At 38.0% G+C, this 13,429-nt stretch overlaps 5 protein-coding genes across 7 annotated transcripts in view; 1 reads left to right on the top strand and 4 right to left on the bottom strand.

Annotated features, from left to right (window-relative positions):
- Positions 1-81: 81 nt before the first annotated feature.
- LOC129794766 (uncharacterized) lies at positions 82-929 on the bottom strand. The gene is made up of 3 exons (XM_055835624.1): positions 691-929; positions 358-619; positions 82-291 (listed from the first exon to the last, which is right to left on the bottom strand). The coding sequence occupies exons 1-3, from the start codon at positions 840-842 to the stop codon at positions 121-123; spliced, it is 585 nt and encodes a 194-aa protein (XP_055691599.1). The 5' UTR covers positions 843-929; the 3' UTR covers positions 82-120.
- Positions 930-1,004: 75 nt separating this feature from the next.
- LOC129794695 (uncharacterized) lies at positions 1,005-4,238 on the bottom strand. The gene is made up of 3 exons (XM_055835540.1): positions 4,019-4,238; positions 3,408-3,951; positions 1,005-2,180 (listed from the first exon to the last, which is right to left on the bottom strand). Exons 1-3 carry the CDS (start codon positions 4,168-4,170, stop codon positions 1,074-1,076), a joined length of 1,803 nt encoding a protein of 600 aa, XP_055691515.1. The 5' UTR covers positions 4,171-4,238; the 3' UTR covers positions 1,005-1,073.
- Positions 4,239-4,362: 124 nt separating this feature from the next.
- The window catches only part of LOC129794712 (uncharacterized), a 34,431-nt gene continuing 25,364 nt past the window's right edge, over positions 4,363-13,429 (top strand). Inside the window, exon 1 of one of the 3 annotated variants that reach the window (XM_055835560.1) lies at positions 4,363-4,434. The gene's annotated coding sequence lies outside the window, so the exon portion shown is untranslated. The remainder of the gene's footprint in view (positions 4,435-13,429) is intronic. The other 2 variants (XM_055835563.1, XM_055835564.1) reach the window with 2 other exon arrangements.
- Positions 5,274-9,096, bottom strand: LOC129794689 (zinc finger protein 26-like). The gene is made up of 7 exons (XM_055835533.1): positions 8,896-9,096; positions 7,352-7,804; positions 6,810-7,280; positions 6,520-6,731; positions 6,322-6,448; positions 5,809-6,255; positions 5,274-5,753 (listed from the first exon to the last, which is right to left on the bottom strand). The coding sequence occupies exons 1-7, from the start codon at positions 9,003-9,005 to the stop codon at positions 5,363-5,365; spliced, it is 2,211 nt and encodes a 736-aa protein (XP_055691508.1). The 5' UTR covers positions 9,006-9,096; the 3' UTR covers positions 5,274-5,362.
- LOC129794690 (zinc finger protein 808-like) lies at positions 9,199-13,383 on the bottom strand. Its single transcript, XM_055835534.1, has 7 exons — positions 13,193-13,383; positions 12,666-13,106; positions 12,135-12,593; positions 11,872-12,068; positions 10,307-10,421; positions 9,764-10,225; positions 9,199-9,703 (listed from the first exon to the last, which is right to left on the bottom strand). Exons 1-7 carry the CDS (start codon positions 13,333-13,335, stop codon positions 9,298-9,300), a joined length of 2,223 nt encoding a protein of 740 aa, XP_055691509.1. The 5' UTR covers positions 13,336-13,383; the 3' UTR covers positions 9,199-9,297.

The raw sequence follows: 13,429 nt of genomic DNA, 5'->3' as shown, positions 1-13,429 counted from the left end.
TGCTTTTTACCCCATCAAAATCCATCCAGTAGATCCTGAGAAAAACCTCCTTTTGTGTTTTAGGGTAGTTAGTTTGATTAAAATTCGATTTTTTATTCATAAAAAAATTATCTTATTAGTTTACTTTATTTCAGCCTTTTCATCCCTCAGCATTTTCCATATTGTACTAGCTGGTGTTCCCGTACACCTGGCCGTGACCCTAATGATGTTTGTTACGTTGAGCTTTGGGTACTTCCTCAAGTTCTCCCTGTAGTTACTCATTACCGCCTTACGCCTCCTTAAGTATTGAACCTGGATTAGAAGAGGAAGTTTTAGTTTAATTATTCTCAAATTCAGGAGATTCTGTTGCAGCAGGACCCTTGAATGTGTTGGGATTGTTATTTTATTAATCATCTCCAATTGGCGCTTTGCAATCTCAAAAATCTCCTCTTTTGCATGAACGGAAGCAATGTGTTCCTTCAGTTGAGTTTCCCGGAAGAAGATTTCCTTGCAAAGGCGACATTTGGGTCTTGTTGTTGTTCTGTCTTTGGGGATTTGGTGGCTACTACTTTCCGGAGGTTGCTCAATTTCACATTTCACAGCTAGCTGAGATCCTTGAGATGCTCCAAATCCTTCAGATCTGCCAAATAACACGGAAAAGATGAGAATTAGTGCATCAGAATCATTGAAAATTAACCAAAAAATCCTTACTGATCTTCAAAGCAACTTCCGGATGGATCTTCATTGCACACAGAGTATTCTTCTTTGATCAATGTTGTCTCCAGAAAACTTCCATCACTGCTTTCAACTTCATCCTCATTTTCTTCTTTAATTTCAATCTTTATTTCCTGCGTGGGTGTCATTTTACTCCCTCCTCAAGAGCAGATAAAAGCAGAGAGGATCAGCAGAGAGATCGCTTCCTGATCAAACTTCAATTATATTCACCACCAGAGAATTTTTATTCACCACTCTGAATAATTTTGAATTTTTCCGGATTTTTCTTCAATTTCTTAAAAAAAAAGCCATTTTACATGAAAATTGATTTAATGGTACTAAATAAATAATACAAAGAGGGATTTTTGGGATTCTTAATCTTAAGATTTGGAGCTATTGCCTGATGATGATGGATCATATTCATCCTCGGAAGTCATTTCTACGTCGTTGAGCATTGAATTGGCAATCTCATCAACTTGAGTACATCTTGCTTCCTCCTCTTCAGCCTTTAGGGCATAATCCTTCCAGTCTTGCTGCGTTATGAGGGATGTTGTAGCCTCTTGGAGGAGATCAGCAACATTGGCGGGGGATGCGGGAAGCTTCTCCTGCATGTAGGCCATGCAAGCTGGCCAGGCGTATTCAATGGGATTGAGATCTCCATGATAGGGAGGTAAACGAAGAATGGTCTGACCACTCTTCTCGGCAACATCATCAATCCAATCAACGACATTATTTTCCGATTTAACCGAATGATACGAAGCATCATCCATTACAATCACAGAATTGCCACGGAGATGTGGAAGAATCTTCCGGAAGTACTCCAAGAAGGCATCTCCAGTCATTTCTTCTTCTCCCAACTTCTTATCGGTTTCAAACCAATGGAGGGCTCCTTCAACAAACCCCTCCACGGAGGCAACATGCATAATGAGGAAACGCTTCATTTTCTTACTAATATTCACCTCCAAAGGTGTTTCATCCAAAAAGTAGATCATTCGTCCTTCTTCACGGTACTTCCGGATGCTTCGGAGGTAGTGACTGCGCCACTTGATAATCTCCTCCTTCTCCCTCAGCGTATTCTTCCCTTTGCACTTGACAAAAGTAAAATTCATCCCAAGCAAGAGATTGTAGAATGTTGATCTCTTTACATCCGGAAGGTTCTTGTCGTTGTTGACCACCTCAAAGGCCTTCTGGAGACCAGGGGCAGTCCTCTTGAGGTACAACCCATTCACACGCCTCCTAATGGCGCTCTTTGTGAAGTTATTCATTCGAACCTTAAGTGAAAAGCAATGCCTCTTCTTGGTTGTTTCCGGCGCAACAATTGTCTTGTTCCTCCTGTAGTTATTTATAATCTTCCAAATTGATCTCTTCCCAATACCCGATGTTTCAGCTGTGATCTGAATTAGATCTGTTACACCGAATTCCGGGTTCTTCTCTTTTGTCTCATTGTAAATGTTAACAACCATCTCCTTTTTCTCAAAAGGAAGAGCCTAACGGGGAAGAAATGGAAATTGGAGTTCAGAACTTTTCGTAGTTATGAGTTCTGAAGTTTGTCTGATCTGAGTTAAAGTCCTTTCGATCTTCTCAAATGAATTTTGGGTTTGAAAAATTACTTTTAGAGCTTTTCTTGGGGAATGTTTCAGCGGTTTCAGCCAGGAAAAATAATAGACTTGAACAGACTTCTGTAATAAAGTTTGCTCTGAGTTTGATCAGACGTACTACGCCTGAGCTGCTACTCAGGCACGATTAACTTCAAAGGCGATAAGACGATTAAAAGACGAAAGAAGGGATCTTGTTCGCATATTTGTAAAGGAGTAAAACTGAGTATGAGCAGTCGTAAAGGTCTACTCTGAGTTTGATCAGACGTATAACGCCTGATCTGCTAAGCTGGGACGATTAACTTTAAAGGCGATAAGTCGATAAAAAGGCATAATAAAGAAGTTTTGCTGGCATATTCGCAGAAGACTATACACATGAGTAATCGTCAGTAAAATAGTCTATTATCAGTTCGAACCGTTTGATCAGACGTAAAACGCCTGAGCTGCTAAGCAGGTACATTTGACTCCACAGTAAAAACTTAAATTCAAAACAGAATTTCTTCATTTGGGTTCTCATCTCATATTGTTAGATCAGTTTGAAAAGCTTTCTGAGGCATTTTAGGAAGTATACTTCATACAACAGGCACATCAGACATAGACATTTGTTTAGTATTTAGTTTTAGTTTTTTTTTTTATGAGTAAAAGCTGAACAAAAACTCATGTTAAGTGGATAATTATTGAAGCTTATTCATTAGCTCTGATTAAAGTCTTAAATTTCAGAACATTTAGCAATGAGCAGCTTAGGAGCTAATCTGTTGCAACAGGCTACATCAGGTTAACCTGCTCAAAATATAGGAGTTCTGAAATTCAATTCAAAGAAAGGATTCACGGTTTAGAGCCCATTGAAAGAGGACTCTTTCTTGGTCTGTGTTATCCCAGATTTGATGGTTCTGAGGCTCAACAGGCTATAGGTAAACCTGATTACTTGAAGCCTGTTTAAGACTGAACATAAAAAATAGAGTTTTCAAATAAATCAGCTTGAATCGTTCAATTCTGTTCTAAACTGTTCCTTATTGGCTTTCTAAAGCCTTCGTTTTCTTCAGGTCAGATTCACCAGATCATCCCCATAGTCCCCATGATAACCTGACAAGCTTCTTTTGTGATCAATGCTACACTTACCTTTCCCCGCTGATGCCGCTCCTTTGCAATATTCGTCGCATTCATGGGATTCTTTGCATTCTGGCCAGCTTCCTCCGCACTGTGTGCTGCCTCCTTGTGAGCTTCCAATTCGGTGTCATTCACAAAACCAGCCCTACAGATGGGACAAACATGCTCCCTCTTGGCACGACGAAGTTGATTTTCGTGACTCTTCACGTGACTTTCCAAACGTCCGGGACTCTTGAAGATCTTCCCGCAGTACTTGCATGGAAGATCAGGAAGCATTTGATCCCTAAGGTGTGATGCCACATGTGAAAGGAGACTCTCCTTGTTCGCAAATGTCTTTGCACATTCGGGGCAGTTGAAGGTGGAGTCTGTTGAATGATGTTCCACCATGTGCCCCTTGAGGATGGTGTCTGTGAAGAAGGATGCCTGACAAGTGGGACACTGATAAGGTTTCTCTTGGATTTCCTCAATGACAAATTGAACCACTTCCTGTGGAGCTGCATGGTGTTGTCTACTCATGCTCTCACAGCCCTGGCTAGGAAGCTCTTCCGGGGGTAATCTACAAGATGATGATACGAGTATGAAAAGGATTTTCAGAGAAATTGGAAGAACATTCAGAGGCATACTCATCCGGAATGTCCTCTTCAGGTGGTTCCTCTTTGACAACACAGTACTCCTCCTTCACGACAGAACATTCCAGGAAGTTATTCTCCTTCTCGGGCAGTTCATCATCTATTTCTTCCTTTATTTCTTGCTTAATTTCCATTTCAATTTCCATTTTTATGTGAGAATAAATAATTTTCTTTGCTTTCTGTGTGTCAAATAAATTCACCACCCTGTAGGTTCCTAAATTCACATAACCTCACTTTGTGCTTGGCCCGGTTTATCCCGCTAAAACTGCCAAAATATCAAAAAATGCTTTTCGAAGATTAATTAAAGTTTTTCTTGAAATTCAAAGTGATTAACAAGAGAGGAAGTTTCCTGGAAATAAGAATATTCTTTAGAGAGAATCCGGATGAGATCTTTATCTTGTGTAAAATAGGTAAGACGATACGACTCTTACACTTTGAGGGATCTTATTGAGTAAAGATCTGATTTTTTTTAAATTAAAGCATAAAAATTGATATAAAAAATATTCTTTATATAATTCTTATCCATTAAAAGGACTAGAATTCATTCTAACTTCTACGATGAATTAAAATGAATTTTTGCGCCATTGACTCTTGTTCAGTGAATGTTACCCTGCTCATGGAGTGAGGGTCTCTAAATCCAAATCTATTAATAATAGAGCAGAAGAAGAATAGATGTGCTGAGAAAAGTCGTAAGTTTAATAGTCAGCTGCCGTAGTTCAACGGTGAACTAGAGCAGTTTAGTTCTAAGACTGATAAATTAGAGGTTACCTTAGCAGTTAGGTCTGCTCTAAACTGGTAAGACTACTCAATTTGTAAAGAACAACTGTAAAGCCTTATTCCAAAATTGTATTTCTAGTATTATATACAATCAAATAGTCGGTTGGCTAAGAAGGCTGAACTCTGTATAGCGCCCTGTAAATGTTAACCTGCTCATGGAGTGATATGAATACCCCTAAACCTGAGTAGAGAAAATGTGAGTAAATAGAGACATAGAAGTTGTGAGAAACGAGAGGACGAATAGGTAAAACTTGATAAGGGTGAGTCATTCATGTGTTTAGTCGTCAATCTTAGCCTTCTTCTTAGCACAATCCTGAACCAGATCAGTTTAGTCGTGAGGCTGAGAGTCAGGCGTTACTGAAAGAGTTGTCCATAGGTTAGAGCATCAAATTATTAGCAGCTTACCCTCTTAATGGATGAAGTTTAGAAGACGAAACTCCTTTAGAAAAGCAAGTACAACGGAAACAACTAATTCAGTTTATTCAAAGTAACTTTAATAAATCTTTCATCTTTAATCAGCTTAATCAATTACAAAATTCCTCCTTTGCTCCTACTTTTTCATCATTCTTCATCACTTATCTCAATTTTGACTGTATCAGTCGTCAAGTCGATTATTTCTGTTTTGGAGTCTTCCACCTTATCACTTTTGCTCTGATCTGTGACTCCTGATTCGTCTGCTTTTAGCTTCTCTGCCAGGTTATAGAGTTCCTTCCATTCTTCCAAGGATATTTTCTTTTTTTTGTACATTTTGTCCTTTTCTTTTATGTGTACCTTCTTCTGGTGAATATGCAGAGCCATTTTATTTTTGAATACTCTGTTGCATTGCTGGCAGGCTAGACTTTTAGGAGCCTTGTGTGATGCTAAATGCATATCATAGACTTGCATAGTGTCAAAGATCTTGTTGCAAATGCTACAAACATATTTTCCATAAAAAAAGTCGGTGTTTTGCATGCTGCAAGAAAAAGATTAGTTATCTGTGGCTTGAACCATCTACGATATGATCTTACCCAAAGTGAATGATGCCAATATGTCGCTTTAAGGCTTCTCTGCCCTTAAGGACTTTCCCACATTTTTCACATTCTAAATGCTTCAAACTATGTCGCTTCATGTGATTCTTTAGGCAAACAACCTTTCTCCCACAAATCTTGCACTCTTCATACTTATACCGGTGTTTATGAAGTCTGAAGAGTTCTTTGTCTGGAAATGTTTTTGGGCAATGAGGACACTTTAGCATTTCTATTGATTGGGAAGTCTTTAGAGTCTTATGCAGCCGTTTGTGCTGCTTCAAGTCACGGAGTAGTCTAAAGAGGCTCCCGCAGACCTTACAAGGCCATAAGTCCATTCCCTCTTCCTGCAAATGCTTACGTAGGGAAGCAAAAGGGACCTTCTCTTTGCATACGGTACACTGAAAGAGTCCATCGTCGTCTTTTGCAAGGACTCTATATGGATGAAGACTAAAAAGGAAGAAAAAAACTAGTCAGCAGCGTCACATTAAGGATGTACTCTGGAAAGAACAGAACCGTATGTGGGTGAAGGTTATATGCTGCGAAACTGAGCGCTTCGTAGCAAATTTAAGCCCACAGATTTCACACTCAAAAGGTCTTTCCATTGGAACGGGCTTTGTCAAGATCTCTTCATCTGGAATAGCTGTTAAATACAAGATTAAAGATCAGACGTCAAAACTTCTAGTAAAGAAGCTCCTCTTGAGTCTTACTTACCAATTATTTCGGCTCCTTCAACGTCTTCCTTCATTTCTTTGGATTCTTCACTCTTTTCCTCCTCAACTCTCTCGAGTGGCTCATACTTGAGTAGACGCTTGTACGGATTCCGGAAACAAGAATGCGTATCATAGCGATTCTTCTTGAAGAACGTCTTCTCGCATTGTTTGCATTGGACTGATATTTGTGGCAGAAAACCAGTTTTTGGAGCTCTGTCAAAAAACAAGAAGAACTCCAGTAAATTAACAACGAAAATGTTGCAGAGAAAACGTCCTTAGCAGGCGTCTTACATTGCAATTTGATGAATATCACGAATGTGCTTATTTCTCTGATTTTTGTAAATTACTTCGCAGCACAGGCTGCACTTTATTCTTTCCCTTAACTTCACGTGCCTCTGCAATTTCTCAAGATCACCAAACTCTCTCCCGCAACACGTAAGATTTTCCTCATTTGGTTCACATCGTTCACATGGAGGAATGAATTTCTGTTGATTCACCGCATGACGAAATAAATACATGATGCTCGGAAAAGTATTCATGCACCTACTGCATGAGAGATCATCTGTATGCACGTGCAAATGTTGTTGAAGTAGGCACTTATTTGGAAATTTTTTAAAGCATTTCGGACAATCAAATGCCTTGCCTTTGTGCGTGTCCATGTGCACCAGGAGATTTTCTTCACGTATGTATTTTTTGTTACACAGGTTGCATTGGAAGGATTTATATATGTTATTCCTGTCCATTTTGAATATTTGTTTTATCCTGAAAGAAAAATGAAGATTATCTGAGTTTAATTTGGGCGAAACGAAGATTCTTTTTCTGCTGGTGGTTACCCTTCATGGATTAGACGGATGTGCCATTTTATTCCCGACTTGCTCTTGAATTTCTTCTCACATTTATCGCATTCGAAGACTTTCGTCGCGACTTCTGCTACGCCTCCGCTCGTCTTTCTTGCTGCCTGTTGCTTCATTGTCGTTGCCTTGCTGACAACTGTGGGCTGCTCTGACTTCTGCTGAACACTCCTAGAAGCTCCTGCAGAGGCTACAGAAGCTTTGTAAGGCAATGGAGCCTTATTGGAGTGAACACGAAGCTTGTGCTCATCGAGACTCTGCTGGAAGCGAAAAGTTCTCAGACATTCTGAGCAGTTAAAGTCTCCCAGAGCTCCTAGGCTGGAGTGCGTCTTCTGATGGATACTCAGTTGGGAAATGTTAAGGAACTGAACTCCACACACTGAGCATTTGTGCTTAATTTGATTTAGGAGGGACTTTCCAGGAAGAGAGGATTGTCTGAAACGGACAGAATTCTTTAAAATTATCCAAAACTTTGGAGACTTATTTTTAGATCTGTCTCAGGCTTCAAGTCAAGAACAGGAAGCTAAATTTTATTAAAAAAAAAGGTTCAGGTAAAGAAGCTTAAGAAGCTCAGGTTTTAACTAAGGAATGGTAAGCATAAGTGAAGATTCCTAAACTAGTTAAGGGACGACCGTAGGCGTTGAATGGGTTTTCTTGAAAGACGGATTTTCAGTCTCAAGCTCGGATAATTAAATATTCAAGGCCACTGTTTCGGATTATTTAAGTCCTTCCTCAGGGCCTATAAACTAGACCCTGAAAATTCCTAGGCCCTAATTAAAAAACGTCAGAATTCAGCTAGAAAAGTTAGGCCATGAATAAAATACTTTTGTTTTTTTCTGACGAAACTTAAAATTACCTTTAAGTATAGTTTAGACTACAACAAGTCAGTTTAACGGCTAAAGAACAGAAAGAACACCAGGATTAATCTAGAGAGACTGATATAAAGAAGTTGTAGCATCAAGATCTAGCTAGAAGAATGCGATAAATAAAATAACTTAGTAAAGCTTAACTGAAATAAGTTCATAATTAGCTAAAGTAGTTGAGGATAAAACAATCAGTTTAAGGGCTTAAGAGGCCTAAGAACAGGCTTTAGTTTAAGAAGGACATGTTACGTAAAAGAAAGTTCTGATGTTACTTAAAGAAATTTAGGTTTAAGCGAAAAGGATTAGGCTATAAATAAACTAGTTTAGTTAATCTCAACGGGCTGAACTGAGATAAGTTGAATTTTAAGGTAAAAAATTTAGGCTAAAATGGTTTAGTTTAAAAGTTAAAGAATCAGACTTAGGCCAGAACTTAAGCCTAATTTGCTAAAGAGATCAAGACCTAATCTAAGGCTCGGGGTTAACCTAAACAAGGTCAGTTTAAAGCTATTACAATTCAAACATAAGATTAAGAGGTTCAGACGGTTCAGGGAACTCAGGGCTGAACTAAAGATCATTAAACTTAAGCGATGAAAAACTGAGTTTCAGCAACCCTGCACAGGATAAAATACAATAAAAAACAGGGAAACCAGGGAAATGACTTACATGGCCCCACTGTATATAACTTCTGGCACTCTTGGCGTTTGAATTGTGTACTCCTCCTTTAGAATTGACGTATCCAGCACCTTCTCCTCCTGTTCTGAGACTCCATCCATTTTATTTATCTTCAATTTACGACAATTTTCATTTCCTAATGACGACAGAAATCACTCAAAGAGAACCTTTGAAATTCACCACCCTGTTTACATTTTCTTAGCTGCGCTTCCCTAACCTCATTCTTGGTAATTCTAACCTAAAACCGTTTGAGCGCCAATTTATTTCATTTCCCGCTTAAATTTATTCCAATAATTTTGATGTTTTTTGTAAGGAAAATTTTATTTTTAGCTAAAGAAGTTTACAAATGGATTGTTTTTAGCACCTAAAGGACGTTTCCTTGATTCTTTCCATTCATTCCCATTCAACTTTAACATCTATGGCTTCATGGGTCTCCATTTTGATAATTTTTGTAGGTTCTCCGCCTTGATTTTTGAGGTTTTCGAGAATATTTCCTTCCGGAATTTGTGGCTTCCTGTCTTCATTCCCTTCCGCATTATCTTCCATTTTAAATGCAAATTCTGCAGTTGCTTCACCATTTTCCGCCATTGCAGCAATTGAGGTTATGTCTGTGTGAGCGTCCTTTATATGTTTAGCTAAATATTGACTATGCTTGTAGGTTTTAAGGCAGATTTTGCACTTGAAAGGCCTATCAGCCATATGACATAGCTGATGCTTCTCAAGACCAAATTGATTGGAGAAAACTTTCGGGCATTGCTCACAGGGATGCTTCTGTCCCGTAAAATCACTCCGATGCATCCTGAAGAGATAGAAGAAATTTAACATAGAAACTTTATGATAAAAAAAAGAGTTCTTTTACCCAAAATGAACGACTCCAATGTGCCGCTTAAGAGCCACATGCCCCCGGAAGACTCTTTTGCACTCTTTACATTCCAAAATTTCCATTTTATGACGCTTTGTGTGATTACTAAAATTCGCAGAACGATCAAATTTCTTCCCACACACTTTACAAATGTAATCTCTGCACTCAACACGCATCCCATGGCTGTAGGCAGCGTGAATATTCAAATTCCCCTTAAAATGGAAAGTTCTCGGACACTGTGGGCATTGGAATGTTTCAGTATTTGTCAATTTTAGTGCTTTATGCCGCTTCAGGTCGAATAGGCGCGAAAATAGGCCCCCGCAGAGTTTGCACGGGAATACATTCCTCCCTTCTTGTCGCATATGCTCACGCAGCGATCCAAAGGGTACCTTCTTCAGGCACATGTCGCATTGGAAGAGACCATCTTTGTCTATTGAGAGCGCTTTGTATGGGTCCACTCTGTCGAAGCAAAATAAAATATTTTTTAGCTCTTCTTAAACTCAAAAGAAAAAATTTAAAAATAAATAAAGAAAAACTAACTGCACGTGAGCCTTATTAATATGAGAACGAATTGCCTCTTTTGTACGAAATTTGCGCCCACAAATTTCACATTCAAACAGCATTTTTGGCGGTATTGGCTTCTCAACGTTCAAATCTACAAGATAGATAAAAAGAAAAAAATAGATTATTTTATTATAATACTGTAAAGTAGGGCAGCTTTACCCTTTTCGAGTAAAATCGCATAGTGGCGGAGCCAGAAATCTAAAAGATCTAATCTTCAAAAGACGTTAGATATGGATTAAAAATGACTTGATGACATTTCTTTACAAGTCATTGACATTTATCTCCTAACGTTTGATGTTAATTTATAACAATTGAAGTTTTTATTAAAAGTTTGACGTTTCTTTGTTGTTTGTTTTAACGTCTGACGTTTCTTTTAAGAAGCTTAATTTTTTAACGTTTGACGTTCTTTCTTTTATCGGTTCGTGCAATATTTATTCGAATTTCTAGCGTAATTTATTTATACATTAAATTCAGTCCAATTTTGATTTTCTCTCAGTCAACCCCATTGAATTTAATATAAAAATATATTAGGTTAGAAATTCGAATAAATTTTGGACAAAATAATATTAGTTGATGATTATTTTCTAACGTTCGACGTTTTTTTTTTAATTTTTGACGTTTTTTCCAACTACAGTATAGTCTTTCATTTATAACATGAACATAAAACATGTTCTTTTTTAGTGTATAACGTTTACATTTTAACGTCTAACATTCATTTTTCTGTTTAATTTTTATTTATCGTTTAACATTTTTTCCAACATTTGACGTTCCTTAAATTTGAAGTTTCTTTTATAATGTTTAACGACTTTTTTTTTTTTTAAATATTTGACGTTTCTCTTCTAACACTAGACGTTCACTTTCAACGCCTGACGCTAATCTTTTGCGGTTTGATTTATTTATAAAAGCTAATGATTCTTTTCTTAAGGTTTGACGTTTTTCCCTTAACAATTGATAATTTTCTTGTCTAATGATTGACAAATCCGTTTTAACGTTTGAAGTTTATTTTATTTTATTGACCTTTTCAGCTTTTATTACCTAATTCTTTTTTAACTTTTGAATTTTCTTTACCAACATATATTTTTCTTTTTAATGTCTTTTGTTTTTTTCTAACGTTTGACGTTTTTCTTTTTTTTCAACTTTTTGCCTTTTCAAACTCCAGCGGTTTTTTTTCTAACTTTGTTCGTTTTGGCGTTAAACGTTTCCTTTTCAACAGTCCACGATCGTTTTTCTGCTTATTTTTGAAGTTTGACATTTATTTTCTAACGATAGACGTTTGTTGGGGTGTCTAATATATTTTTAACGCTTGACGTTTACTTTTGAACGATTAACGAGTATTTTACTTGACGTTTTCTATATCTAACGTTTAATGTTTATTGTAATATTTTGAAAATTCTATTTCTAGATTTCTTTCAATGTAATTTTGAGCCTTTTTAGCATGAAAATAAATTAGTTTTAACCTTTAAAGAAAAGTCTGAACTTTCTGAACTCCCTGATTACATATTTATTATAATTGAAATTCCTAGACTCTTATATGTACTTACCAGTGATGCCCATTGATGAAGCTCCCTCGAGAATTTCCACTTCTGCATTATTCTTAATCCATCGGAGATGTTTTTTCCGAAGGACATCCTCGACATGATCCCGGAAACAAGGATGATTTTCATATCGTAACTTTTCACTGAAGTCCCCCCCACAGTGATTGCAGTGAATCTTCACGGCATTCTTTGCTTTCTTTTGCCTTTACGAAGTGTGAGATAATTATCAATTAATCAACGTCCTGTAAGGGTTAAAAAAAAAGACTCACCAAGGAATACGATGAAAGTGCCGAATGTGCTTCAATCGATCACAAGCATAAATGGTCTGCTGGCACAGATCGCATTGCATCGTTCGCCTTCGTTGGGAATGCATCTTCAACTTCTCAATACTCCGAAAGGTCCTCCGGCATGATTTGCACGTCAATGCCTCCTCATCCAGCTCACATTTTTGCTGCACCATAATCCGATGAGCTTCAATGTGTGTCCAATATCCGGCAAAATTCTTGAATATCTTCTCACACAAATTGCACGAGAAATCCGTTCTGTGCACCAAATGGAAGTGCTTGAAGAAGTCCTTTTTATCCGTGTACTTTCCCGGACATTTAGGGCATTCAAATGATTCTCTATTGTGCATATCCATGTGATTGAGGAGACCTTCTTTAAGGACGAATGAAGCGCTGCATTGACTGCAGTGGAAGGATTTTTGCTTTCCGAATGTTGGCTTCATCCTGAAAGGAAAATTAAAGATTATCTGAGTTTACTTTGGGCGAGAAGAAGATCCTTTTGCTGCTGATGGTTACCCTTCATGGATTAGACGGATGTGCCACTTTATTCCCGATTTGCTCTTGAATTTCTTCTCACATTTATCGCATTCGAAGACTTTTGTCGCGACTTCTGCTTGATAGACGCCTCCGCTCGTCTTTGTTGTTGCCTGTTGCTTCGTTGTCGTTGCCTTTGTCACCACAACGGGCTGCTCTGACTTCTGCTGAACACTCCTAGAAGCCCCAGCAGAGGCTGCAGAAGCTTTGTAGGGCAATGGAGCATTATTGGAGTGAACACGAAGCTTGTGCTCATCGAGACTCTGCTGGAAGCGAAAAGTTCTCAGACATTCTGAGCAGTTAAAGTCTCCCAAAGCTCCTAGGCTGAAGTGCGTCTTCTGATGGATACTGAGTTGGGAGATGTTGAGGAATTGAACTCCACACACCGAGCATTTGTGCTTAATTTGATTCAGGAGAGAATGCCTGGGAAAAGAAGATTGAAGGAAGAAGAATCACATAAAATGACTCGTTGAAGCAGCCTGAAACAGCCAGATCTTGACCAGACTTACTTTGCTTTGCTTAAATTGAGTCCAACAGCTGCTGCCTTATGGACCTCATACTCTTCCTTGACAATAGTCAAATCCAGATCCTTTAAATCTTCTTTTGATCCTTCCATTACTTTAATTATAGTCTTATCCGTATTGTTTTGCATTTTTTAAATGCCCAAGAACCTAAAAAGCTAATAAAGTGAGGTTAGGAGTCATCAGCTGTTTATTCACCACTTTGTGGGTAAAACCGGTAAAACG

This window comes from Lutzomyia longipalpis, chromosome 4, assembly GCF_024334085.1.
Source record: "Lutzomyia longipalpis isolate SR_M1_2022 chromosome 4, ASM2433408v1".
Taxonomy (NCBI): Eukaryota; Metazoa; Arthropoda; class Insecta; order Diptera; family Psychodidae; genus Lutzomyia; species Lutzomyia longipalpis.
Note: the sequence above shows the minus strand (reverse complement) of the source record. Positions and strands in the feature narration are given on the sequence as shown.

Excerpts from the sequence above, each read along its gene's own strand:
- LOC129794689 (XM_055835533.1), bottom strand. The coding sequence starts at position 9,005 with ATGGATGGAGTCTCAGAACAGGAGGAGAAGGTGCTGGATACGTCAATT. Across the intron at positions 7,281-7,351 it reads ATCCGTCTAATCCATGAAGG|GATAAAACAAATATTCAAAA; the intron begins GTAACCACCAGC and ends TTTTTCTTTCAG. Across the intron at positions 6,256-6,321 it reads ATAACCTTCACCCACATACG|TCTTCATCCATATAGAGTCC; the intron begins GTTCTGTTCTTT and ends CTTCCTTTTTAG.
- LOC129794690 (XM_055835534.1), bottom strand. The coding sequence starts at position 13,335 with ATGCAAAACAATACGGATAAGACTATAATTAAAGTAATGGAAGGATCA. Across the intron at positions 13,107-13,192 it reads CTCAATTTAAGCAAAGCAAA|GCATTCTCTCCTGAATCAAA; the intron begins GTAAGTCTGGTC and ends TTCTTTTCCCAG. Across the intron at positions 12,594-12,665 it reads ATCCGTCTAATCCATGAAGG|GATGAAGCCAACATTCGGAA; the intron begins GTAACCATCAGC and ends TTTTCCTTTCAG.
- LOC129794766 (XM_055835624.1), bottom strand. The coding sequence starts at position 842 with ATGACACCCACGCAGGAAATAAAGATTGAAATTAAAGAAGAAAATGAG. Across the intron at positions 620-690 it reads GGAAGTTGCTTTGAAGATCA|ATCTGAAGGATTTGGAGCAT; the intron begins GTAAGGATTTTT and ends GTTATTTGGCAG. Across the intron at positions 292-357 it reads CAATCCCAACACATTCAAGG|GTTCAATACTTAAGGAGGCG; the intron begins GTCCTGCTGCAA and ends CTTCTAATCCAG.
- LOC129794695 (XM_055835540.1), bottom strand. The coding sequence starts at position 4,170 with ATGGAAATTGAAATGGAAATTAAGCAAGAAATAAAGGAAGAAATAGAT. Across the intron at positions 3,952-4,018 it reads GAAGAGGACATTCCGGATGA|ATTACCCCCGGAAGAGCTTC; the intron begins GTATGCCTCTGA and ends ATCATCTTGTAG. Across the intron at positions 2,181-3,407 it reads AGCGGCATCAGCGGGGAAAG|GCTCTTCCTTTTGAGAAAAA; the intron begins GTAAGTGTAGCA and ends CTTCCCCGTTAG.